The sequence below is a fragment of the Leptonychotes weddellii genome, chromosome 4 (assembly GCF_054177405.1).
Source record: "Leptonychotes weddellii isolate Sample4059 chromosome 4, ASM5417740v2, whole genome shotgun sequence".
In the NCBI taxonomy this organism is placed as follows: Eukaryota; Metazoa; Chordata; class Mammalia; order Carnivora; family Phocidae; genus Leptonychotes; species Leptonychotes weddellii.
In genome coordinates, this window is record NC_138372.1 from 83634854 (window position 1) to 83659756 (window position 24903).

General features: G+C 42.8%; 1 protein-coding gene and 1 pseudogene across 1 annotated transcript; one reads left to right on the forward strand and one right to left on the reverse strand.

The window, feature by feature from the left end:
- The first annotated feature begins 9820 nt into the window (after positions 1-9820).
- Positions 9821-23245, forward strand: FNDC7 (fibronectin type III domain containing 7). Its single transcript, XM_081817105.1, has 7 exons — positions 9821-9941; positions 10452-10470; positions 15572-15826; positions 16563-16823; positions 20351-20608; positions 22600-22854; positions 22947-23245. The coding sequence occupies exons 1-7, from the start codon at positions 9867-9869 to the stop codon at positions 23243-23245; spliced, it is 1422 nt and encodes a 473-aa protein (XP_081673231.1). The 5' UTR covers positions 9821-9866.
- Positions 18690-18787, reverse strand: LOC115943877 (U6 spliceosomal RNA; annotated as a pseudogene).
- Positions 23246-24903: the final 1658 nt, after the last annotated feature.

Genomic DNA, 24903 nt, shown 5'->3' on the forward strand with positions numbered 1-24903 from the left:
GTATGTCTTCTTCAGAGAACTGTCTGTTCATGTCTTCTGCCCATTTTCTGACTTGATTATTTGTTTCTTGGGTGTTGAGTTTGAGAAGTTCTTTATAGATTTTGGATACCAGCCCTTTGTCCGTAATGTCATTTGCAAATATCTTCTCCCATTCTGTGGGTTGCCTCTTTGTTTTGTTGATTGTTTCCTTTGCTGTGCAGAAGCTTTTTATCTTGATGAAGTCCCAAAAGTTCATTTTTGCTTTTGTTTCACTAGCTTTTGGAGATGGATCTTGAAAGAAGTTGCTGTGGGCGATGTCAAAGAGGTTACTGCCTATGTTCTCCTCTAGGATTTTGATGGATTCCTGTCTCACATTGAGGTCTTTCATCCATTTTGAGTTTATCTTTGTGTATGGTGTCAGACTGGCTTTTTTTTTTTTTTAGATTTTATTTATTTCAGAGAGAGAATGAGAGAGAGAGAGAGCACATGAGAGGGGGAAGGGTCAGAGGGAGAAGCAGATTCCCTCCTGAGCAGGGAGCCTGATGGGGGACTCCATCCTGGGACTCCAGGATCATGACCTGAGCGGAAGGCAGTCGCTTAACCAACTGAGCCACCCAGGCACCCCAAACTGGCTTCTTAACAGAATTTTGACTGAGAACTAGGAATAGTCCAGTCCTTAGAAGTATGGATAAGACTTGTGTGGTTGTCACAGAAAGATGGCCATGTGAAAGAGATGGCATAATGAATACCCTCTGGCTGCCTTGCTTCCTGCTGACTTTTTCGTTGTTTTTTGTTTTTTTGTTTTTTGTCTGGTCACTGGATATGCTTGTGATTTCTGCTTTCCTTAAGACGACCCGAGTTTCTCTTCCTTGGGACCCACAAGCCTGACTGGTTTCTTTAATCGTAACCATCAGAGATCCCTGATCAGTGAAGTTCTGTCTTCCTGGCATTTCCTTGACATTTAATTCTTATCTGTGCTCAGCACCAGTAGGAAAATGTCATCTACTTGATTGGACCTGGCAAAGAAGTCAACAAAGAAGTTCTAAGTGCAATTGCTTTTCCTTGGCAGAAGTGGTCTGCCCAAGGGCAGAAGGGGGATGTATAGGTAGGAAGAAAAATGGAGTATGAATTAGGGCCACTGTAAATCTCACAGTGTCCAATTTTTTTCCAGGACGATCAGTCTTATTCCATGTTCCTTCTATGTCACTAAACAACTTTTTTATTTCCCCTATAATGGCTATTTCAGATCCTCACTAGATTCTAAAGTCCCTTACTCCACCTCCATACTAATTCTCCCTTCATATACCGAGACTATCAGGTAAAAAATCCCTCAACTCACTGTCATCTCTCCCCCAAACTACAACATTAACTGCAGTCACGTCTATCCTGTTTTTCTCCTCACCTCTCTTACTTTTTATCCTTCTTTAAGTGTTGTAAATTCTGCCCTACACTTTTACTTCTACATTCGTGTGGACAAGACTGCCAACAGTCCAATATCCATTCTTCCCTTCTTCCATAGCAATAGAATGTTTTGACTGTGTATGCCTTTTTTTCTCTTTCAGCTTGACAGCCATGAGACCAACTTCTGCCCAATGGGATATCACTGGCAGCAGGAACCTTCCTTAAGAGCTTGCTGGCATAAAGTTCATCTCCCCTTCCCCACCCCCGCACCCCCACCTAACTGAATTCTGCTGCTTAGAACTTTGATATGATAACTGGAGCTTTATTTTGGACCTAGAAAAGGAGAGCTTCATCCTCACAATGGCAGACTACAAAATTGAAAGGAGCCTGGGTCTCTGCAGACTCCCATGAAATAGAATTGCCGTAGTAGCCCTGGATGCTCTACCTCCACATATCAGAAAGAAACTTCTGTTTAAGCCACTTTTTAAATGTTTTTTTGTCACTCTCAGAAAAGCATAATCCTGGGGCGCCTGGGTGGCTCAGTCGTTCAGCATCTGCCTTCGGCTCAGGTCATGATCCCAGGGTCCTGGGATCGAGCCCCGCATCGGGCTCCCAGCTCCGCGGGAAGCCGGCTTCTCCCTCTCCCACTCCCGCTGCTTGTGTTCCTGCTCTCGCTGTCTCTGTCTCTGTCAAATAAATAAATAAAATCTTTAAAAAAAAAAAAAGAAAGAAAAGAAAAGCATAATCCTAACATGAGTTTTGATATCTGTAATTATACACCAAGGGACAAAGCCTAAAATATTTAACATTAGCTTAGTAAAGGAGGCTGGATGTCAGGAAGCATAGACAGAGGTATTGTGAGCTAGAAAGTTTATGCCCCTTGACATGCAGCAGCCGAACATTTTTCTATCTCTCATTACAGACATTTGTCTTTATCTTTTATTTTCAGCTCCTCTCCAGGCCTTCGGATTCTTAACTAATTTAATTTTCCTGGCATTACCCTATTAGCACACTAAGAATGTTTAAACAGACTCGCTCTTGCAGCCACTTCCCCTCTAGTTGCCTCAGCTCCATACTCCTCAGGACCTAAACTCCAGCATTTACTGCTTTGCAGAACTCCGGTCCTGAAAGAATTACAGACAGCTGGCAAATTTAGAAATGTGAAGTTTTAAAGTAAATTTATGTTACAAAACAACTGCTTTATTTGCACTGTTGACCAGTGGAACTGCTCATCAGTAACACTCATCACCTATTTTGACAACAAGAAGTTGACGGTAGCCAGAACCCAGTTGGTAGCATAAAATCATCGTACCTCCAGACACTGCTTCTGTGGCTTCTCTGAACCTCCCAGCTCCTCTAAAATTCTTGTCATCCACTCTCCCACAGTTCATGTCATCTACAGACCTTGAGGGATACTCCCCTAGAATTTTAACACTTAGTCTAAAACGTGTCTTGATACCTCTTTCCTCACTCCTCCTGCCATGATTCTTAGTGATTCCAATATCCACTGAATAATCTTTCCAATACTCAGAACTCTCAACCTCCTGAGCTCCTGACCTCCAGTGATTTTTCTTCATCCACCCGACCTCAGCCGCCAATTTGGGTGGTTACATCCAAGAACTGACCTTTGTCAATAACTGAAACTTGACCACAGATCCCATTCTCTCATTGCCAACGCCCACATTTTCTGTTTGCTTTCCTCTAATACCCTTTCCACCACTTCTCTAACTCTGTTGGGCCCTCCAATGTGTTATCCCTGCCAGCCCTCCACCCTCCATTGCAGTCCCTTCAGCCTCCCTTCCTTGTCCACCAGCCTAGTTCCCCAGTCCGATATTACCCATCACTTCCTGTAAGCACCTTGTTTCCCTTGCTGCAGCCTCTCTCCATCGTACTCGTCTAGCAATTTCCTAGTCCTACTTGAATCCAACCCACAGCCTTCTCTGTGCCTGTGGCTGAACATGACTGGAGAACACTTACAATCATGCTGACTGGCCTCTCTTAAACTCATGACAATAAGCCTCCGGGGCTCTGGGTGCCTGTGAACCTGAGCATGAGTGCCTCTCTAACCTCACCCTCACCCAGCCCTGGTGGATGCCGAAGTGCTCCATTCCCCTCTCCCACTACATTCAGGCCACGGGCACTTCTCTTCCTCCGCCTCCCAGTTCATTGGATGTGGAAGAGGGTGCGACTTTGAGCCAGGCAGCTTTTAGCCAAGGGCAAGTCTGAGAGACTCAGCTGGAGCCGTCCACAACCAACACTCCCCACAGCTTAGGGGATGAGTGCTGGCTTTGCTCTAGCCAAGCCCCCGTGCTCCTCAGGGCCTTTGCCCTTCCACTTCCCTCTGCCTGGCAAACTCTTTCCCCAGGTTTCCAAGGGCTCTTCCTCACTTCCCTGAGGCCTCTGCTCAAGCACCTCATTGCTAGAGAAATCTTCCCTGACCACAGTAAATAAACTCTGTCCCTCAATATTCTTTCCTGTTGCTGTTTTTTCTTCATAACATTTAGCAACACCTGAAATAGTAAATATTTATTACTTTAGCTGCTTATTTTGGCCTTTTTCTACCAGAGTGTATGCTCCATGAGTGCAGGGCTTTGGTTCGCTTCTGTTTATGTACCCAGTGCCCAGAATAGATCTTGCTATACAGTAAGTACTCAATATATACTTGTTGAATGCACAAACAAAAATGCCTTGAATTCATAGTAGTTCACTCATAGAAAGCTGAGTGGTTTATTTATTTATTATTTTTTAAAATATTTTATTCATTTGAGAGAACATGAGTTGGGGGGAGGGGAAAAGGGAGAGGGAGAAGCAGATTCCCCACTGAGCAGGGATCCCAACAACAACATGGGCTCAATCCCAGACCCCTGAGATCATGACCTGAGCCAAAAGCAGACACTTAACTGACTGAGCCACCAGGCGCCCCTAGAGTGGTTTAGGGGAAGGATCTCAGAGTGTTGGAGTTAGACTGGTTTTTTAAAAAACTTTATTGAGATGTAATTGACATACGTATATATTTGTGGTCTTATAAATATGTGTATAGACTTCTATATAAAAAAGCAGCACTTCGATCTCACCCGCACATACACACTTTTCTACATGTCTTTCTTAGGAGTAAAACATGTAAAATATCTTATATTTAGGTGCTTAGTTTTCACTTTTCCTAGTCAGAGAAGTTTCTGCTTGTCTAACCCACTTCCTATAAATGATGTAAGGCAAAGTCCTCCCCTCGCCCACATTATTGAACTTGACCCTATTTTATTACACAAATGGGGAAATGGACTTTGTCTCTACATAGCTCAGTTCAGAATTCTGTTAGAAATATGCTAAATACCTCCATCCCTTGTTATAACCAAGAACTCATATTGTAGCTTACTTTTAAAAAATGTTAATCGGTGGGGGACACCTGGGTGGCTCAGTCGGTTAAGCTCCGACTCTTGATTTTGGCTCAGGTCATGATCTCAGAGTCATGGAATTGAGCCCCATGTTGGGCTCTGTGCTGGGCATGGAGCCTGCCTGGGATTCTCTCTCTCCCTCTCCCTCTGCAGCACCCCACCCCCCCGCCATCCTCTCTCCCTCTCCAAAAAAAAAAAAAAATGTTAATAGGAATTGCCATCTAGTTAGAGAAGCACTTGGCTTCTAATTCTAATGGTACCTTTCTTTCAGAGGCTCCTGATAACTATTCTTTTCTTTTTTCTTAACTTGCTTCTTAGGAGTATTGAGCCTGCCTAGATCAGGAGTGCAGTCAAGAAATTTTCTTTCTGAAAAGCTCTCCCTCCACTGTGTAGTCTCTCTTCTTAGTCCTTCTTAGTCCTTTTGGGAAAGATCTGTTTTTCTTTTTCAAACATTTCATTCTGAAGTAATTATAAATTTACAGGAGGTTGCAAAGAAATGTACAGAGAAATCCCATACACTTTGTCCAGTTTCTGTCAGTAGGAGTAACATCTTACACACGGATGGGACAGTAGCGAAGCCAAGCAACTGACACTGCTACAATCCATAGCTCTTATTCAGATGTCACCAGCTAGGCAGGCACAGGAACACCCACGTGCATGTCAGCGGCTCTAGGCAATTTTATCACATTCATAACCATCACCACAATTGATATGCTCAATTGGGGGCACCTAGGTCGCTCGGTTGGTTGAGTGCCCACTCTTGATTTTGGCTCAGGTCGTGGTCACATGGTCCTGGCATTGAGCCCCACGTCAGGCTTCCCACTCAGTGGGGAGTCTGCTTGTTTCCCTCTCCCTCTGCGCCGCCCCCCACTCTCTGTCTCTCTCAAATAAATAAATAAATCTTAAAAAACAGTGATGCTCAACTGTACAATCATGATGAGGCTCCCTTTATATCCAGACCCACCTCCTCCCCCTATCCCTAACTCCTGACAACTGCTAATCTGTTCCCTACCTCTATAATTATGTTATTTCACAAATGTTACATCAGTGGAATCATGAGGTATGTATCTTTTTGAGACTGGCTCCTCATTCAGCATAATTTTGTTGAGGTTCATCCAAGTTGCTGTGTGTATCAATAGTTTATTTGTTATTCCTTCTTGTTGATGGATAGTATTCCATGTTTAACCATTCATGGGAAAAGGCTTTTTATGTTTCAATATGCAGCAATGCTCATGGTCTTAGTCATATTCAGGGAATACCTGTATCTTGGTAGCTACTTATGGTATGCATCAAATAAATACTACGGGACATATTTTTCCTAACTTATCCCCGAACATTGGAAACTTTTTCAACTATTAAGTTTTCACAGTGGCAAAACATGGGTTCAATTATGCCACAGCCAGATTCATTTAAGAAAAAAAAACACAACAACTGAAAACTTTCAAAATTAAGATTCCCATTAACCTTAAACCGTTCCCTGGCCTCTTTAAGAAAGAAAAAGTTGGTATCTGTGAAATTAAGTTTACAAAAAGAGAAACAAAATTTCTGGTAACTCCAGGAGGACTTACACCTTCTGGAAAATTATGAGCTATCTTATAATAAAAGCTTTCTGCTTGATATATAAGCTCATTTAAATAGGAATTAGAACAATCACACATTTATGGTAAGATGGGCCACATATAAAAAGATCCACTCCCGGGCACCTGGGTTGTTCAGATGGTTAAGTGTCTGCCTTCAGCTCAGGTCATGATCCCGGGGTCCTGGGATCGAGTCCCGCATCGGGCTCCCCGCTCCGCCGGAAGCCTGCTTCTCCCTCTCCCACTCCCTCTGCTTGTGTTCCCTCTTTCGCTGTGTCTCTCTCTGTCAAATAAATAAATAAAATCTTTAAAAAAAAAAAAAAAGATCCACTCCCAGATTAATAGAACTGGATGGTAGTTTTCGCAAAAACAAAAACAAAACACACAAAAAAGCTTTGCATGGTCATGCATCATTGTTAGAAGGCTATCATTTCATAAATAAAAAGGAATCATGCTGTATCCCCCTCATGAAATGCTCTTCCTTTACTTTCAAACAAAACAAACCCCAACTATCTCCTAGGCTCAGCTCCAGACCCTTCTCTACAATTCTTCCAAACACACAGTCCTCTGTTCTTTCTCCAACTCATGACCCCTGTGAGATGGCACTTCTCATGTACTGCTATGTAAATATTCTATTTGAGATTCTTATAATTGAGCATCCCACTGGGTTCCAAGTTTCTATCTGTTGTTTATTGCCACCTTATTTTTAAGAGCAAAATAAACCTGGAAACCTCCTAAAGTCCTACAATGTGGTACTGGTTACATAAATTATAATTAGCACTAAAGAATGATAAATATAGGCAGGTATTTAATGTTGTGGAAAGATGATCACAGGACATACTAATGTCTATTATTTTACTGTCATTGTCAAACACAGAAAACTAGCATTTTCTGTATATGTAACTATGACAACAACAAAGTATACATAAAGAAGGAGAGAGATAAAAAATTAATAATCCAGGGTTATGTATTTTTCCCTTTCATTTTCTGTTTGTTTTTTTTCAAAATTTTAATGATAAACATGAGCAATAAAAACAGTAAAAAATTAATGCTACTATGAATATCTGTGTATAAGTTTTGGGGTTTTTTTAAATTTATTTTTTATTTAAATTCAATTAATTAACATTTAGTGTATTATTAGTTTCAGAGGTAAGAGTTCAGTGATTCATCAGTCTTATATAACACCCAATGCTCATCACATCACATGCCCTCCTTAATGCCCATCACCCCCCATTATCCCATCCCCCGACCCCCTTCCCCTCCAGCAACCCTCAGTTTGTTTCCTATGATTAAGAGTCTCGTAATGGTTTGTCTCCCTCTCTGATTTCACCTTGTTTTATTTTTCCCTCCCTTCCCCTATGATCCTCTGTTTTGTTTCTTATATTCCACATATGAGTGAGATTGTATGGTAATTGTCTTTCTCTGTGTATATACATTTTTGTATGCACATATGCTTTCACTTCTCTTCGTACATACTTAGGGGTGAAATGAGTGGGTCATATACTAGGTGTATGTTGTACACACAAGTATGTCCAGGTATATATCTTATGTGAAGTGTTTGTTCAAATCTTTTGCTCATTTTTTTTTTTGAGTTGTTTGTTTTCTTATGAGGTTCTGAGAGTATATACATATATACATAGATATTTTTAAAAATTTTTAATGAAAAATAAATATGTGATTTGCAAATATTTCCCCCCAATCTGTGGTTTGTCTTTCCATTCTCTTAATAGTACAGAACTTCTTGATTTTGATGAAGTCCAATTTACCAAATTTTTAAATGGATCATGCTTTTAGTGTGGTATCTAACAAATCTTTGCCTAATCTAAAGCCACAGAGATTTTTTTCTATTTTTTCTCTGGAAGTTTTATAGTTTTAGGTCATATTTAGGTTATAATCCATTCTGAATTAATTTTTATATAGTGTAAGATATGGATCAAAACTCATGTTCTTTGCATGTGGTTATTTAATCATTTCAGTAAAATTAGTTGAAAAGACTATCCTTTCTTGATTAGATTGCCTTTGTACCTTTGTTGAAAATCAATTGTCTATACATGTATGGGTCTATTTCTGGACTCTGTGCTGTTCCATTGATCTTTTTATCCATCTTGATGCCAATCCTTATAATTAATTAATCCTGTCTTAATTCCTGTAGCTTTATAATAAGTTGAAGTCATGGGTGGTAAATCCACTCCCTTTTACCCTATTTTGGTTGGAAACAGAGGTCAGACTGATGAATTTTAATCCCAGCTCCACCACGTAATACTTGTGTGATTCCATACAAGCCAGTTAATAATGTTTATTACTCATTTACATACTTGTTTATTACTAGAATTAAATATTATAGTGTTTGGGTTAAATGCTTATAAAGAGCTTGAACTAGGATGACGGCTCTGGAAATAAAAAGTACTGGAACTACAGGGTGGAACGGGGGACAGACTCTGCTATCTTTCTCTGCACAGGGACATCCTCTTGCCCCTTCCATCTTTTTTTTTTTTTTTTTTTTTTTTAGATAAAATTGACATATAACATTGTGTAAGTCTGAGGTATACCCTGTGTTGGTTTAGTACATGTATTGCAATATGATTACTCCAACAGCATTAGTTAACACCTCTATCACATCACATACTCATCATTTTTTTGTGTGTTAAGAATGGTTAAGATTTAGTCGCTTAGCAACTTTGAAGTTCATAATATAATATCATTGACTATAATCACTATGCTGTCCATTAGATCCCCAGGACTTATTTATCTATTCGTTGTAAGTTTATAACCTTAAACATCTCCCCAATTCCCCTGCCTCTCAGGCCCCTGACCTTTCATCTTAGATATTGAAGCTTTGCAGCAAATTGCTCCGACAGCAGGACTAATCACTTTGTACTGCAACAACAACAGTGAGAATGACAAAATAAAGGTGGAAAGAATTTTTAAAACTGGTCAGAACCTCCCAGTTTAGGGCGATCATTCCATTATATCAAAAGTTTGCTATGCAGCTTTGTAAAATTTTATTTCAAAACAAATTCTTTAAAAAAGAGAGCGGGATGCCTGGGTAGCTCAGTTCGTTAAGCATCTGCCTTGGGCTTAGGTCATGATCCAAGAGTCCTGGGATCGAGCCCCTTGTCAAACTCCTCAGGCTCAGCAGGGAGTCTGCTTGTTCTTCTCCCTCTGCCCTTCCCTCTGCTAGTGCTCTCTCTCAAATAAATAAATAAAATCTTAAAAAAAAAAAAAAGACTTAAAAAAAAATAAAGAAGAGAGCATTCTACATATTACCTTGAAACCCAGGTTACAGTAGCTTTTTGACCAGTTTGGTGTGGTTTTCTTCAACTCTTTTTTTTTTTTTCAGTCTTGCAATACCTGTCCCTGCCAGTCTCCAAGGGCCCCCCAGTAACAGGTCAGCTCCACTCTAAAGGGGAGGAGCTACTTCCCAGGATCGCTGCCCAGCAACCCAGCAACCAACAGTGCTGCCCTCCTGGGGACCAAAGAGGACCTTGATCACTCTGTTGTGTGCCATGTGAGTGCTATGTCCAACAGGATGGCTGGTGGACCCAAGAACTGTTGGCCTTTGATTGGATTCAGTCTTATCTGTCTTAAAATGGTGAGTTCAACATTCCGACCTACTTGCAACTATTTAGAAAAAAAAAAAAAAAAGACCTTTATTACCTCTTTTTTTTTTTTTTTTGAGAGACTAGGGAGTGGGAGATCGAAAACAAAATAACCATACGAAGATTGTATATGTTTGCATGTTTGAAATTTAATGCAGTTTACTAGAGAAAGAAAACAAGATTATCATTATATTTTAAGAACAAAGATTTTTGAAAAATCTGTCAGCAGCTACTGACTTAGTTCAATAGGCAGATTCAGGGAGAAAAATGAAATAGTAATGTGATCTGCCTCCAGCCTCTAAATTCTATTTAGGATTCCTTTGTGGTAGATTTGAGTTTAGGAAATGATTTGTGCAAATAAATACTCTGTATGGATTCAAATATTGCTCACATTATGCATTAAAATGTTGTGATAAATTTATTACTGCTCTGATTTATGTTTTCTGTTTCCCCAAATGGTTGTTTTCTTCGTGGTTCTAATTTTTGTAAACTTTTCTTTTCAGGTTGCTTCAGCAAAAACAGGTAAAATTTTTTGAAACACAAGCTTTCCCTCCCCATATTTGATGTTAATTTCCATTGCTAATTCTTGGGCTACCCTGAAATGGAAAAGCTATACCAGGAAAAATATTTAACATCTTCTGAGCACTCACACTGTGAATCTAACTGGTAAGACAATAAATACATGGATCAAACTTAGAAATCCTCATAATATATTCCTACTGAGTACTGAGATGGATAGAAAGTCATGTAGTCATGTATTTTCTCAAATACATTTAGCCATCAGTAGAATATTATGATGATTATCATTCTAGTCAAAGAAATAAAGTTTTAAGCATAAATAGTGAAGAGTCTAATTTATATAATTTTTCCTATTTGTCTTCTGAAGAATTAGAGGAGAAAACAGAAATGTTTTTGAGTACAGGTTCAAGATTCTCTACTTTAATAAGAAAGGATTTTATACTTGTAATAGTGCATCCTTAAAACACAGAAAAAGATAACTCAGAGCTAGAAAAAGGCTTTCCTTTAAAAAGATTTTATCATTTTTCCTAAATAAATGACTAAAGGCAAAGATAATATCTCTAGAGACCTTGCCTAGCTCCTCCATTCTAGAAATCTAAGTCCCCTGAAAGGAAATGTATATTCAATGAGATTTTGATTATCTGGAGGACCCATGTAATATTGATTATATCAACAATAAAGTCTCATGGCAATTCAACTAAAATGAGAACAATTTTTATTTATTATTTTGTCTATACCACAGGAAAGGAAGTGCAAATAAGGCAATTTAAAAATTGGGTGGTTTTTTTTAAGAATTTTTTTTTTAATTTTAAAGTAATCTCTACACCTAATGTGGACCTTGAACTCACCACAAGATCAGGTGTCCCCCCCCCCCGCCCCGCAAATTGGGCGTATTTAAAAAAATAAATAAATAAAATATTAAAATTTGGCATAGTTACGTATGACTGACCCATAAAATCCATGCATGTGCAATAAGTTTTCAAAAATCATCTCGTGCTTTATTTTTATTTACTTACCTTATTCTTGAGAAACCTTCAGGAGTGACCATGAAGCAATGAAAAGGAGTGGTTGGCCTGATACAAAGTAACTTTTTTTAGAAGTGGCCTTTAGGTGGACAAAATCTAGTTCTGCGTCTCTTAGAAGGTTCCAGGACACACGGGACACACTGAGCCCTCAGAGCAGGTCCTTTTTTAGTCCCACACTCTCCACACCATTGGAGAGAAAGAACGGGGCAGGCTGAGGTGGTGCTGTTAATTGATTCAACCCGGCTTTCCAATAAATGGGATGTGTTTTATTGACATTGTAAAGGAGGTTTCCTTCTGGGTGTGTGTATTATGGTTCTCTTCCAGCTCTGAAATAGGCTCTGTATCTGTGTTTGGCCACTGGGGCTGCGCAAGCTAATTTAGATCTCCGTGAGTTGGTAGAATGCACAGATGCTGAGAAGCAAAGTGTTTTACTTTTCACTGATCAGAGTGGTTGCTTGCAAATCTAGAGAATAAAGTTCTCTCTTTCATCAAAGCAGTAAGCGGGCCAAACACAGGACTCAGAAAGAAGGAAGACTTGCTGCTAATTTCCTGAGCCTTACCCATCCCACTCGGGCTTCTCATCTCTTTAAGGGAAGCATAGTACAGAGGTGTTGATCTCTCACTGCTGTTGCTGGTCATATCCTGCCCTAGGATCACAGGCAGTCTGTCTCTCCTGTGCTTACCCCAGACTCCCCCAGAATTTCACCTTCCCCGGCACTTGTCCATGGCTGTGCCATGTGGTCAGCTCTTCCAAACCCAAAACTTGCTCTTCCTGGTACACACACACACACACACATGCACACACACACATGCACACACCAGCCCTTCCCACCTTTCAAAGTGCCCTTGCACACACTATCTTACTTAATCATTACAACAATCCTAAGACGTAGATATTTCACATTTTTTTTTATATTTTACATTTCAAAGTAAATCCTAAGATGTAAATATGATTAATATTCTGCATGCTCAAGGGAGAAAACGGAGGCCAGAAGAGGTTAAATGACTTGTACACGTTCCCATGCAGAAGTAAATGGCAGAGCCGGGGCTCCAACCGGGAGCTCCTGGATCCAAATCCTGTGCTGTTTCCACCTGTGTTTCATCCTGCCGACACCGCTTCACGCATTACCCCTTCTGAGCAAAGGTGCCTCTCCCAGCTCACATCAAGGGGCCAGGTTTTGTGACGCCCTCAGGCCCCTTGGCAGGCCTGTGAGGAGATAGCCTATGTCCTGCCAGCCTTTCAGATGCCTCTCAAACCACTCTGTGAATGCAGCCAGGCCTCACAGGAGAGAAGATAAACTGCGGGGACAAAGGAAAAAGGAGTTGCAAGACTTCACAAAGTTAGTTAGAGGAAAGAAGGCAAATAACACAGGACAAGTAACTGGAAGCAGAAAAGGGATGAATGTGTGGGAGGGATGAAAGTGGGGGCCCTTGCTGGGGCTTTCTTTTTTTTAATATATTTTTTTAAAGATTTATTTATTTACTTCAGAGAGAGAGAGAGTGCGGCCGGGCGGGGAAAAGGGAGAGGTCATTTTAAGCAGACTCCTCACAGAGGAAGGAGCTGGATGCGGGGTTCGATCCCACGACTCTGAGATCATGACCCGAGCTGAAACCAAGAGTCAGATGCTTAACTAACCGCGCCACTCACGCGCCCCTTGCTGGGGCTTTCTATCCTGCAGTGGGGGCGAGAGGACATGGATGCTTCCTGCAGAGTCACCTTATGCTTTTCCCCAGCGTATATAACTCTCATAGTTTTCTTTTGATGGCAAAGGAGACAGTCCTGGGTGATGTTCAAGGAATGTCTGGCCAGTGCACAGTGGAGACTTTGTTCGATCTTGCAGCATGGTTATTTCTGAGTCGCTGCCAAAGCCAACTCTCTGGGCTATTGGTGCAGAAAGAGAAGATTGTCTGTGTCATGCACACTGGGATTCGGCCAGTGGGGGTCTGCTGGGGGGAGGGAGTTGATACTGGTAAATCACACGTGTGGTCTGTATTTACTTTTTCTCCTCTTTGCCCTATAGTTTAGTTTGGAATTTCGTATATAGGGGTTTTCCCCAACAAATGCAGTATCACTGAACAGAAAAGGCTGAGTTCCAAAGTTAAAACCAGCCATTTTTATGTGACTTTTCCTTCCACTTGGACCTCTTATACCCAGGGCATTCTCTGTGTCTGTGGATTTTTGCAATATAGTAAATCTTCTCACCATGCTGTATCACCTACCCCTGCCCCAAAGTGTAGGAATGTATACACTCCTGACAAAGCATTCATATCCCTCAGACAGACCGTGGCCTGGCCCAAATGAGGGGCCACAGCGTCTCATTCTTATGCTGAGGCAGATGTTTTGATGAAGAAGGGGAGAATAAAGTTTATTTTTATTTTATGTGGAAGAATCTAAAAATGGTTCTACTCTGATAATATGGAAGTACAATGGAGCAATCCTAAAACAACTCAATTCTCCCTCTTCTTCCATTTAGTTTTTTTTTTTTTTTAAGATTTTATTTATTTATTTGACAGAGAGAGAGCAAGAGAGGGAACACCAGCAGGGGGAGCGGGAGAGGGAGAAGCAGGCTTCCCGCCGAGCAGGGAGCCCAACGCGGGACTCGATCCCAGGACCCTGGGACCACGACCCAAGCCGAAAGCAGATGCTTAACCATCTGAGCCACCCAGGCACCCCCCTTCTTCCATTTAGTTTAAAAACCCTGTGGGAAATGTGCAAGTGCATGGGATGGAGACACAGCCACAGCGGGGGTGGGACCCTGGCCATCGGGAGGAGGGAGTGCAGCATGGGTGAGGGGCAGGGAGGGGACACTGGCTGTGGCAGAGCAGGCCTGGGAATTCAGGAGTGCCAAGCCAGAGGAGAAGCCTCTAGAATAAAGCCCCTCGGTGAAAGTAGGCTCCACGCCCAATGTAGGGCTCGAACTCACAACCCCGAGATCAAGGCTTGTGTGCTCCACCAACTGAGCCAGGCAGGGGCCCCACCCTTTTAGCCCCTCTGATTTAACTCTTTGAGAAGTACAAAAAGTGCAAAATATACTAGAGGCAACTGGGAGAAATATCTCTTTTTGAAATCCTTTTCCTGAATGAGAGGTTTGAGCTTTCTGGCTCTCTTCTGGAGAATAGCTCTGCCTTTCTTTTTCTCTGTTTTGTCTCGATCCTGAAGGGCAAGGGTGCCTGGCTGACTCCGTCGGTAGAGCATGGGACTCCTGATCTTGGGGTTGTGAGTTCAAGCCCCATGTTGGGTGTAGAGATTATTTAAAAATACAATCTTTTTAAAAAAATTATTATTATTTTTTTAAATTTATTTGACAGAGAGAGAGACAGCGAGAGAGGGAACACAAGCAGGGGGAGTGGGAGAGGGAGAAGCAGGCTTCCCCGCCAAGCAGGGAGTCCAACGCGGGGCTCGATCCCAGGACCCTGGGATCATGACCTGAGCCGAAGGCAGATGCTTAACAACTGAGCCACCCAGGTGCCCCAAAAATAAAATCTTTTTTTAAAAAGATTTATTTATTTACTTATTTAGAGGGAGAACTAGAGAGAGTGCAAGCAGGGGGAGGGCAGAGGAAAAGAGAGAGAGAGAGAGAAAATCTCAAGCAGACTCCCGCTGAGCATGGAGCCTGGTGCAGGGCTTAATCCCAGGACCCTGAGATCATGACCTGAGCTGAAACCAAGAGTTGGACGCTTAACCGACTGCACCACCCAGGTGCCCCTAAAAATGAAATCTTTTTAAAAAAAGAAAATGAGGGCAAAGTTTATGTCTAAAGGATGACATGAAAATGATTTAGTCTGAGAAGTAAAATGATGAAGAAATAATCTTCATAGGTATCCTAGCTAATGTACCACTTCAAAATCTCTTCCAACGGGCACCTGGGTGGCTCAGTTGGTTAGGCGTCTGGCTCTTGATTTCCATCAGGTCATGATATCAGGATTGTGAGATGGAACCCTGTGCGGGGCTCATGCTCAGTGTGGAGTCCACTTGAGATTCTCTCCCTCCCTCTGCCCCACCCCCCACTCGAGCTCTCTCTCCCCCTTCTAAAATAAATAAATACATAAATACATAAAATCTTCAAAATCTCTTTCAGCTCCTGAAATACCCACTATTGATCAGGCCTATTCAAAAATCAGCAACAGTATCACTGTGGAATGGGCCACAGTGCCAGGGGCCACCAGTTACCTCCTCATGGCTGAAGATGGAGACACTGTCATTGAAACCATGGTGGCCAATTCCCCAGGCACTGTGACAGGCCTGAAGGCTGCGACCTTGTACCAAATCACTGTCAGATCCATCAGTGCCACTGGGAGAAGCCAAGCATCGCCTCCGAAGCAGGCAAAGACAGGTAGCAGGATGCTTATCCTCTGTTGAGCTATTGTTTGTGACCTGGATCACTTATAGGGAGGCTTCAAGTACATGATATAATTTTGTGTCATGTGAGTGCCTATGATTCAGGGCCCAGAGGCGAAAGCCACCAAATGATGTTTTTGGCAATTCAGGTATCTGTGGAGGAGGTGGTATTTAAATTCCAGATGCTTTGGAAAATAAAACCCATTTCTTGGTATCTTTAAGAACACCCCTGCTTTTAAATCTCTGAAAAAGGGATTTCTGTTTTTAACCTCAGTTATCCATAAAGACCATGCTAAATAAAGAACACATAGAAGGGATTTTGCTACATTTTGACTTACTTAAAATGAACACATTTAGAGTTTGTCATCAGCATTACTTAAATTGAGAAAGTTGTACCTAGGCATATTTCCAAAAGGTTGTGTGCACATTAAAATATTATAAACCACCATTTCCCCCATTGAGCTATACTATAATTACAGGGATGTTTTATATAATTTCTTACAAACCTCCAGTTGAAAGTAATGCCTAATAGTAGAGTTTTTCTGTTCCCCATTCCTCTGCCGAGTCATTTATGATTAATGTACATTTAGATAACCATTATGTAATGGGACTCTGCTGTAAACCCTTCAAAGCAAATAATTATTTCATAACATGGATGATCAACTTCAAATTACTTATTCCTAAATTTGAATTGTCCTCCATTGCAAACACATGTGTTCTTGTCCTCGTAGTGTTGGCTGCACCGATTCTAGAAGTAAGCTCTCCAAGTCCAGACTCTATCCTTGTGCAATGGGAAGCTGTATACATGGCAATCGGATTCTCTGTGTCCATCATGCAAGCGAATGGTTTGGGTAGAATATGGAAAGAGAATACCACAAGCACCTCCTTGACGTTTACCAGTTTAGAAGCTGGGACTCTCTACACCATAAAGGCCTACGCATGGAATGCCAATGGAACACCTGGGGATGACTCTACCTGCAATCAGAGAACAAGTAAGGACTTCCCAGCGCAGCCCCCAGCAACCTCCCTTTTGATGAATGAGAGGGGCTCTGCATTGTAGCCATCAGGAGTGGCGTTAAGTGATAAGTACACTTAACAGATATTTAAATTTATTATGAGTTTACGTATAGTGCCTTGACTGTTCCTCCTCGGTGGTTTAAATGCTGACTGCATGTATAAAGACGTGCTGCTCAGCATACACAGAGCGTGGCTTCTCCCTCCCTGATAGCCAACTTACTTTCAAGCATACACATTCAGTATCACACAGCAGGAGATGATTTGTGGTAGGCTTACCAGTTTCCCATACCCTTTCTAGGTTCAGACCAACAGCGTAAACAAAAAGAATTGGGACAAACAGGAATTCATTTATTCAGTAGACATTTAGTGAGTGTGTGCCAACTTTGAGTGGGCATTGTTCTAGAGATCCAGCAGCAAACAAAACAAAGTTCCTGTTGTTACGGTACTTAATGCTGTAGTGGGAATCAGAGGTTCAGATATATTTCCCAAAACCTCAACTTAGACCTGAGGTCAACACGGGGTTTCCCATCACCTCCCCTCCAGTTGAAGGTTGAGAAGCTGGAGCATGGTGTGTGTTCTCTCCCCATCCCCATGGCAGGGGTGCCCCAACCAAGGGACCCCACTTCCTAAGTGGAAGCCCACACTGCATTGCTGGAGCAAGCTAAAAGAATGAGAAGGAGAGAGAGAGGGAAGGAGGGAGATCTTTTTCCTTCTCTCAAGGCAGAGTAAGCCATCCACTAACAATATGGTCTAGTAGATGCTAGACTCTCACCAACCAGATAAGCTATTTCATCCCTTGGAGAGGACCAATGTTGTCTCCAACATTTCCTAAGTTTGGAGGGGAGAGGAAGCCCCATGGTCTATGGGTCAAGACAGAAATTCAGGGAGAAAAGGGTTTGCCTTTTATAATACTTCTCTCTGGTGAAATCCTAGCAAGGTGGCCCGCAGGTGATTCAGGATGGGCCTGGGGAGTCAGGATGCCTGTGATAAACCAGTATCCCTGGGCCTTTTCCTAGACGTTCATTCATTCTTTCTTTCCACAAACAATGATCAAGGGCCCACTATGTGCTGGACGTAGTTTAGCTGATGGGGAAACAAAAAAGCATAATCCCTACACTCAGAGAGAACTGAGTGTGTCTTGGGAGAGACCAATGTATAAATCAGTGGTTACAGTTCCATGTAATAAGAGCTTTGAGAGAAGGATTTGCAGGCACAGAGTAGCTCGGGAGGAAGCCTCTCCATCTGACTGGGGACAGGGACAGCCTTCTCCGACAAGTGACTATTTTCTTTAAGTCTTCCTCTTCATTTGTTTCCATGTTTTAAAATTGTGTAAAGTTTATTTATTTTTTTATTTTTTTAGATTTTATTCATTTATTTGTCAGAGAGAGAGAGAGAGAGCACAAGCAGGGGGGTGGCAGGCAGAGGCAGAGGGAGAAGCAGGTTCCCCGCTGAGCAAGGAGCCCGATGCGGGGCTCGATCCCAGGACCCTGGGATCATGACCTGAGCCAAAGGCAGACGCTTAACCGACTGAGCCACCCAGGCATCCCAATATTGTGTAAAGTTTAGATTTAGCCTTTCTATTAGTTTGCGAGGGCTGTCGTAACAAAGTACCTCAAACCGACTTAAACAACAAAAATGTATTGTCTCCCAGTTTTGGAAGCCAGAAGTCCGAAATCAAAGTGTCGGCATAGTTGGCTCCTTCAGGACTGTGAGGGAAGGATCTGTTCCGGGCCTTTCTCCTTGGCTTGTAGAAGGCACCCTTCACAGTCACATGGCATTCCCCCTGGAAGTGTATGCCTGGGTACAGACTTCCTCATTTATTATTTTATTTTTATTTATTTATTTTTATGAAGTGCTTCATGATTTTGCATGTCATCCTTGTGCAGGGGCCATACTAATCCATATCATTCCAATTTTAGTATATTTGCTGCTGAAGTGAGGACAAAATTAACTGTCTTTATAAGGACACCAGTCATATTGGATAGGGCCCACCCTAATGATCTCATCTACCTAATAGCATCTACTATGACCTGTTTTCAAATAAGATGACAGTTGGAGGCACTAGGGGTTAAGACTTTGACATGTGAGTTTTGAGAGGACTCAGTTCAGCCCCTAACAGCCCCCGACTACTCTACTCATTTTTCCTCCTTCTCTCATGCCCCATGAGGGAAGGGCAGGTTGTCCTAAAATGCTGCAGGTGACCCTTACTAGCCTTGGGCCCAGAATTACCCCAGAGCAGATCTGCATCTGCAGCTAAGCTCACCATGAAACAGGGGAAGGGTCCTGTGAAGATGGCCTATTGGGGGAACATGACAGAGCATGAGTTGAGTCTGTTTCCTCGAATGGGGCCTTCCCTGGGTCCAGAAGGTCCTGCTTTCTGCTCATATGTTATGCATGGAGATCGCGAATGCCTGCCAGGTGGGCCTCATTACAGCACAGATTCTGGAGAACTGAGGCCAATTTCTCTCCTTCCAGCCCAAGAGGACACTCCTCAAGCTTTTTCAAGAGGATAACCCTGAAAAAAAGGAAGGCATATTTCTGAGGATGTAGAGGGAAGTGTTTTTGGAGATACTAAAATGACTGTCTCAATGTGTGACCATCACACTTGATACGTTCCTTCCTGCCCTTTGATTTAGAATGGAATGAAAGTCTGCTCTTCTAGAAACAGTTATAACCTAAAAGTTTTTACAGAAAAAGTCTTAGCAGGTGTCAAAACTATAGAAGGGAGGGGTGTCTGGCTGGCTCAGTTGGTAGAGCATATGACTCCTGATCTTGGGGTTGTAAGTTTGAGCCCCAAGTTGGGTGTAGAGACTAATCTATAGTCAGGTAAGTGGCCAACTCTTGATTTCGGCTCAGGTCGTGATCTCAGGGTCATGGGATGGAGCCCCACATCAGGCTCCACTCTCAGCGGGGAGTCTGCTTGAGATTCTCTCCCTCTGCCCCTCCCCCCCCCACTAGCACTCTTTCTCTGTCTCTCTAAAAGAAATAAATAAATCTTTAAGAAATAAAGAAAAAATAAAAAGTAAAGAAGGGACGTTGTTGAAGCCCAATCCGTTCAGCTTCATCAATCAATAATAGAATATTTGACCTACCACTTAGTAATAACATACCCACATGGCCCTTTTGGCCCTACACATTTATAATTTCATTTAATTATTCAATCACTTGTTGTGCTGTGCATTCACTGATTCATTCATTCAAATTATGCTTATTTACCATCTATATGTGCTAGGGACTGATCTTACTAGATCCATTTTACAGACGATAAAAAAAAATTAAATAACAGTAAATACCATGGCCAAGGTCACATAGCTAGTCATGAGTTTGCACAGTCGATGGCAGATGCGTTACCCTAAATCCCAACGTTATGCTCTAAACACTCGCAATTCTCCTTCTATCGTGGTGCCTCATCCTCCAAGCTCTGCAATGTTGGTTGTTAGGCCAGATCTCACTTGGGTTCTTGAGGCTACTGCAAAATCGTAATTGTTTCTCAAAAATCTAGGTCCTCGGGCTCCTGCCAACATTCAAGTCTCTTTTGACAGTGGGACTCTGAAGGCCTCTGTTTCATGGGCCCCAGCGGAAGGAGCTTTCAACTATACCGTGATGGCTTGGAGCGACTCTTCAGAGCTGAGCTGCCGTACAACTCTCAACGCCTGTACCATCTCCTCGCTCCAGTGTGGGACTGAGTACCTCATTTCACTTTTAGCAAGTAATGATGCTGGGTCTAGCAAATCCACTTCCGCGGAGGCCCTGAAAACTGGTACGTAAACAAGTGTGAGATCACCGTGGGGCTGGCGACCCAGGGCGATGGCAAGAAGGGAAACAAAGAATCACCCGGTGATGTTCCAGAACACTCTGGAAGCAGTGAACATGAAAGCCTGGTCCGAATGAAAGCATTGAATTGGACATTCTCATGAGTTTTAATAATGTGATAGTGACAGCAGGTATCGGGCATTGGAAATAGCACTTCTTCGAGAATTGGTAGGAGTCCAGGCTCCTACTCTAGTCTATCAGTAATTAATTTCCCGTATCCTTTGTGAAGTTGTACAGAGTCTAAGCTCCAGGTAGAGTGATACACAACTCTAACTGTGCAGTACAGAGAGCGGCCTCTTCCTTAGCTCATGCTTCACAGACCTAGGCCTGGTGGGAGGTATTTTTTAAGATAAAGACGGGCGGTCTATAATTCTTAGTATGTGTTTAAATATCTTCCCATTTTCATCTTATCAGCGAAATAAAGACTTACATATGTGGAGGTTTACTCGTCTAGTTAAAGACATCTGTACGTTTTGGTGATGGGAACGAGCATTGAGTGATGACCTTCTACGTACCAGGCACTATAAGTACTTTATTTTACCTAATTTTCATGACATCTCAATGAGGTAGGCTCTCTTGTCTCCTTTTTCAGATAGAACAACTTTAGGTCCGAGAAGTGAAGTAATTTTTCCAAAGGCATACCAATAATAAGTGCTAGAGCTAGGATTCAAGCCCAGGATTGCCTGATTTTCGTCCTCTAAGCCAAAGAAAATGTAGATAATCACAGTAATGTTCATTTTACCCAACAGCCAGAACTATATCCCCCTAAGCATAAAAGGCTTCTGAACAGAGAGGAAAAGAGCCATCCCCAAGCTGATGCGCTGTGTTTCTCAGGGAAAAAGTACAGCCAAGCTCTCAGATCCACGGTTTCTTATGGTTCTTAAATTAAGGTCACTAACAGCACACGTGGTGATTTGGCTTCTCTTTTGACAGCTATAATTTACTCTGGATGGCACATTAGAAATGGGTATGAGGTCAGGATAGCTGAGCGTGAAGGAAGAGATAAGAATACGCTTTCGAAAGCGCAGCAGATCCCAGTCAGTCATTTCAGGCAGGAGAGAACCATGCAGTGTTTCCCAATCCTGGATGCACATTAAGAGAACCTGGGGAGTTTTTTAAAAACCCACCCAAGACCAGTGAAACCGGAGCTGCTGGGAATGGAGCCTGGGTCTGACTGGTTTGTAAAAGTGCCTCAGTTAATTCTAACGTGCAGCCGGGGTAAAGCGCCATGGAAGGAATCCTGCACATTTACGGTCGGGAGACACCACTGCACGTGTAGAACAATCAGTCAGGATCATGGGCACGGCCCACACTGATCAATAAAAGAACTGTGTTTAGAAAGTGCTATGTGTTTCCTGGGTTCCAGAATTGTGAAATTTATTTTAGGAAGACTGCCACTAGAGATGGCTAAAATCTCAAAAGCGTAGACAACAAGCTTCCTTTGAATTCCTTCCTTCACGCTGTGCTGATCCTGACATTGCCTTCACACGGAACCGCGGCGGTATTAACCAAGGGGATCCGTGCCTACTTCTGACATGGTCTAGCATGTACCGTGTGAGATAAGTTTTTTTCTTTTTTTAAGATTTTATTTATCCATTTGAGACAGAGAGAATGAGAGAGAGAGAGAGCACATGAGAGGGGGGAGGGTCAGAGGGAGAAGCAGACCCACCGCTGAGCAGGGAGCCCGATGCGGGACTCGATCCCGGGACTCCAGGATCATGACCTGAGCCGAAGGCAGTCGCTCAACCGACTGAGCCACCCAGGCGCCCCTGTACCGTGTGAGATAAGTTTTACAACACATGAGAACGTCTCGTTGCTGTGCATGTGCTATTTGATTTATTCCTTGTCCGTCGCCTGTGGTATCCCGGACAATTGCAAAGATGCAAAGGAAATCTCCTGCAGGACTCTCATAGCTGTTCATTATGTACCGTTTCCTAGTTGCTTGTGCCCCTGGAAGAGTGACCATCCGAGAAGATCCTCCAGGCCACCTGTCTGTGGCTTGGTCCGATGTAGATCTGGGCGATTACTACGTGGCCTTTGTGAAGAGTGATGATGGCTTGGAAGTCCACTGCAACACATCCCTCACCCAGTGCAATTTCTTATCTGAATGTGGCTTCACTTACTTTATCAGTGTTTTTGCCTATAACAAGGCAGGGCAGAGTCCTCTGGGCGATGTGTTCAATTACACCACAGGTAAGTTGCACTTGATGCTTGTAAAGGGAGTGCTGAGGTCACTAAACTCTGCAGCGGCATAGATCACCTATTGCACTAATTGACTTACATAGACTACCTGGGCTCTCACATTCTCTCCCCGATCAGGAAATTTTGGCTTCCTGGCCTCAAGCTTGACAAGAATGCAAGGCTTAGGAGTGAAAAGAGAGCAAAGAATATAGTCGTTCACACCTGCTCTGAGAAATTAAAACCTCCACCAAGATCTACTCAGTGTTCAGCCCCCTGTGCAGGGTGCCGAAGGGGATGCAGTCCTCCCGTCTCAGGAGTTCACTCTTTCCCCAAGACCCAAAACCGGAGATGCAATTGCAAAGGCATGGTGTGGAAGGCTCTGCAGCAGGACACCTGTGTTTAAGGCCTAACTTGACCACTAACTCATTTGTAAAATGAAGATAATGACGTTTACCTTGTTAGTTTCTTAGTATACTCCACTGCAAAATGGGACAAACAATGAGAGCATGAATATGAAAAGGTCTTTGTATGTGGTCAAGCACAGCGCAAAGTATTTTTATTAGCATCCTTATTACTGTTATTCTCCTCCACTAGGCTTGAATCTTCTCTAGAGCAGGGACTGTTTTATTTACCTCTTCATCCTCAGTGCTTATCATAGTGTGATCAGCCTATAGGAGAGCCTTGATTTCTGAAGAATGAATGGAGCGAGTGACTTGAAATTAACCATGCTGACAAATAAGAACACTGTAATATCATTATGTACATAACACTACTAGCTGGATTACAATGAATTTTACCAAGATGAAGGAATCAAATAATTGGTGCTTTTGGAATATGCGTTAAGGGCTACCAATCAAGTCTCAAGAGCATAGGAGGGCTTTCCAGAAGGAGTGGCCTTGACCTGGATATTGAAAGGTGGATGGAATGTAGGTGGGGCAAGGGCATCCTAGAGAAAGTTCAAGCTGAGTTAGACATTTGTCAGAATTCATCCATGACATGATATAGGGTCTCTTCTAAGATCTACTAATACAATCATGCTTCCCCCTCCTCCAGCCGTCAGTTTTATCTGGTTAGTGTCAGGAAAGACTGATAGGATCCAGAAGCTAGACCAGGTATGATTTTTCTCATGCAGAAGAGGGAAACAACATTCCAGTATAGGGTTAGCAGCCTTTGAGGCATAGGGAAATGAGAGCATATGTGGAGTGGGGAATTGAGAAGACTGGTGTGAGGGTGCCTGGGTGATTCAGATGGTTAAGCGTCTGCCTTCAGCTCAGGTTATGATCCCAGGGTCCTGGGATCAAGTCCCGCATTAGGCTCCCTGCTCAGTGGGGAGTCTGCTTCTCTCTCTCCCTCTACCCCTCCTTCCTGCTCGTGCTCTCTCTCTCTCTCGCTCACTGTCTCTCTCTCTCGCTCTCTCTCTCTCTCAAATAAATAGAACCTTAAAAAAAAGAGAGAGAAGAAAGAAGATTGGTGTGGCAGGCGATGGGGAGGCACAGCTCAACATGTAGACTGGATGCAGCTTGTAATGACCTTGGACGTCACATGCATAGGGGAATTATCCTCTATTTAGTGGGTGTTAGGCCAAGATCGGAGCTGGACAGACCTGTAGGAGATTCTCTCTCTCTCTTTTTTTTTTTTTTTGAGAGGGAGAGGGAGAGGGAGGGGAGGGAGAGAGGGAGAGGGAGAGAGAGACTCTTCCCCCCACTTTGGATTTTATTAACATATAATGTATTATTTGTTTCAGGGGTACAGGTCTGTGATTCATCAGTCTTATACAATTCACAGCGCTCACCAAAGCACATACCCTCCCCAATGTCCATCCCCCAGCCACCCCATCCCTCCCACCCCCTCCACTCCAGCAACCCTCAGTTTGTTTCCTGAGGTTAAGAGTCTCTTATGGTTTGTCTCCCGGAGAGAGAATCTTAAGCAGGCTCCACACCCAGGCTGGAGCCCAACGCCAGGCTCGATCTCATGACGCTGAGATCATGACCTGAGCCAAAATCAAGAATCTGACGCCTAACTGACTGAGCCACCCAGGCGCCCTGTGGAGATTCTTGCGGC

Coding starts and splice junctions, on each gene's coding strand:
- FNDC7 (XM_081817105.1), top strand. CDS start 9,867: ATGTCCAACAGGATGGCTGGTGGACCCAAGAACTGTTGGCCTTTGATT. Junction 16,824..20,350: donor TACCTGCAATCAGAGAACAA/GTAAGGACTTCC, acceptor TCAAAAATCTAG/GTCCTCGGGCTCCTGCCAAC. Junction 20,609..22,599: donor CGCGGAGGCCCTGAAAACTG/GTACGTAAACAA, acceptor ACCGTTTCCTAG/TTGCTTGTGCCCCTGGAAGA.